Here is a 1,022-nt window from a genome sequence, read left to right as displayed (position 1 = left end):
CATATGACCCCTTTAAGACTGCTTTTGTGCTCCAGGGTCACAAATTATTTTGTCTGCACAGAAATACAAAAGTAGAATTAATTTTTAAATGTATCAAATCAAAGACTACTTTACACTTTCTACATAGACATGGCACAAACGACATATACAATAGCACAAGACCACACAATAACAACACCGAGCAAAAAAGAAGAAATTTAGAATTAGAATTTTTCAGAATTTTCCAATGATTCCCATCCAAAATTTTCACTGAGAAATATAAAAAAAAAACTTTCTCTTGTTCTCAGGATTTCTATAAGCAAGAGTGGACATCTTGCCCCCGAGTGCCTCACCTGTTCGCTGTACCAGGACAGGTGTCAGTATAACTCTGCTTACTTCAGCCTGAATGCCTCTTTCTTCCGTATGGACTGCTACGGTTAGTGAGCACGCTTTCACGCCTGTGAGATTCACTCATGACAAACAGCTGAACTATACCTCGGCTGATCTGAGGTTTACTGAGAGAGGAGAGTGTGTGCTCAATCTAATAAACACTGATTTTACAGGACCAGGGCTTCCGCTGTTTACACTGATGGACAACAGAGGGCCCGCTAAAGGTTTGTGCTAGTATCTGTTCAATCCAACCACTTTTACATGAGCTACATAAATAAAGTAATAGTTCATAAAAATTACATTTCTATCTTCATTTACTAACCTTAAAGTTGTTCAAAACTTGTATGCGGTTTATTAATGTGTACCTTTTATTTATTTTTTTGGATTAGAGATTCAGGTCCTTGAGGACAATAAGAAACTGGAAAAAATACTGACTACAGAGCTTCTGATGCCGACCATCAAACGTGCCACAATGAAAATCGCAGGATTCAGTATGTGCAACATTTTGAAGTATTCCAGGCAAATAGGATCTAGCATTGCATTTATCTAAAGCCTTTCATGTTGTTTATGTTTCTCCAGACCTCTGGTATCAGATGATGTTCCCACCAAATTTTGACTCCTCCAAAAAGTACCCTCTTTTAATTCAAGTGTGA

The 1,022-nt window shown here is 37.7% G+C and overlaps 1 protein-coding gene across 1 annotated transcript; it reads left to right on the top strand.

The window, feature by feature from the left end:
* Positions 1-287: 287 nt before the first annotated feature.
* On the top strand, positions 288-1,016 carry LOC107735850 (prolyl endopeptidase FAP-like; the record flags this gene model as incomplete). Its single annotated transcript, XM_016547414.1, has 4 exons — positions 288-415; positions 543-593; positions 759-860; positions 949-1,016. Coding segments are annotated over 4 exons (349 nt in total), but the record flags the coding sequence as incomplete, so codon positions are not given.
* Between the last annotated feature and the right edge of the window lie 6 nt (positions 1,017-1,022).

The sequence above is a fragment of the Sinocyclocheilus rhinocerous genome, unplaced genomic scaffold (assembly GCF_001515625.1).
Source record: "Sinocyclocheilus rhinocerous isolate Xijiao unplaced genomic scaffold, SAMN03320098_v1.1 C36336921, whole genome shotgun sequence".
Taxonomy (NCBI): domain Eukaryota; kingdom Metazoa; phylum Chordata; class Actinopteri; order Cypriniformes; family Cyprinidae; genus Sinocyclocheilus; species Sinocyclocheilus rhinocerous.
Note: the sequence above shows the minus strand (reverse complement) of the source record. Positions and strands in the feature narration are given on the sequence as shown.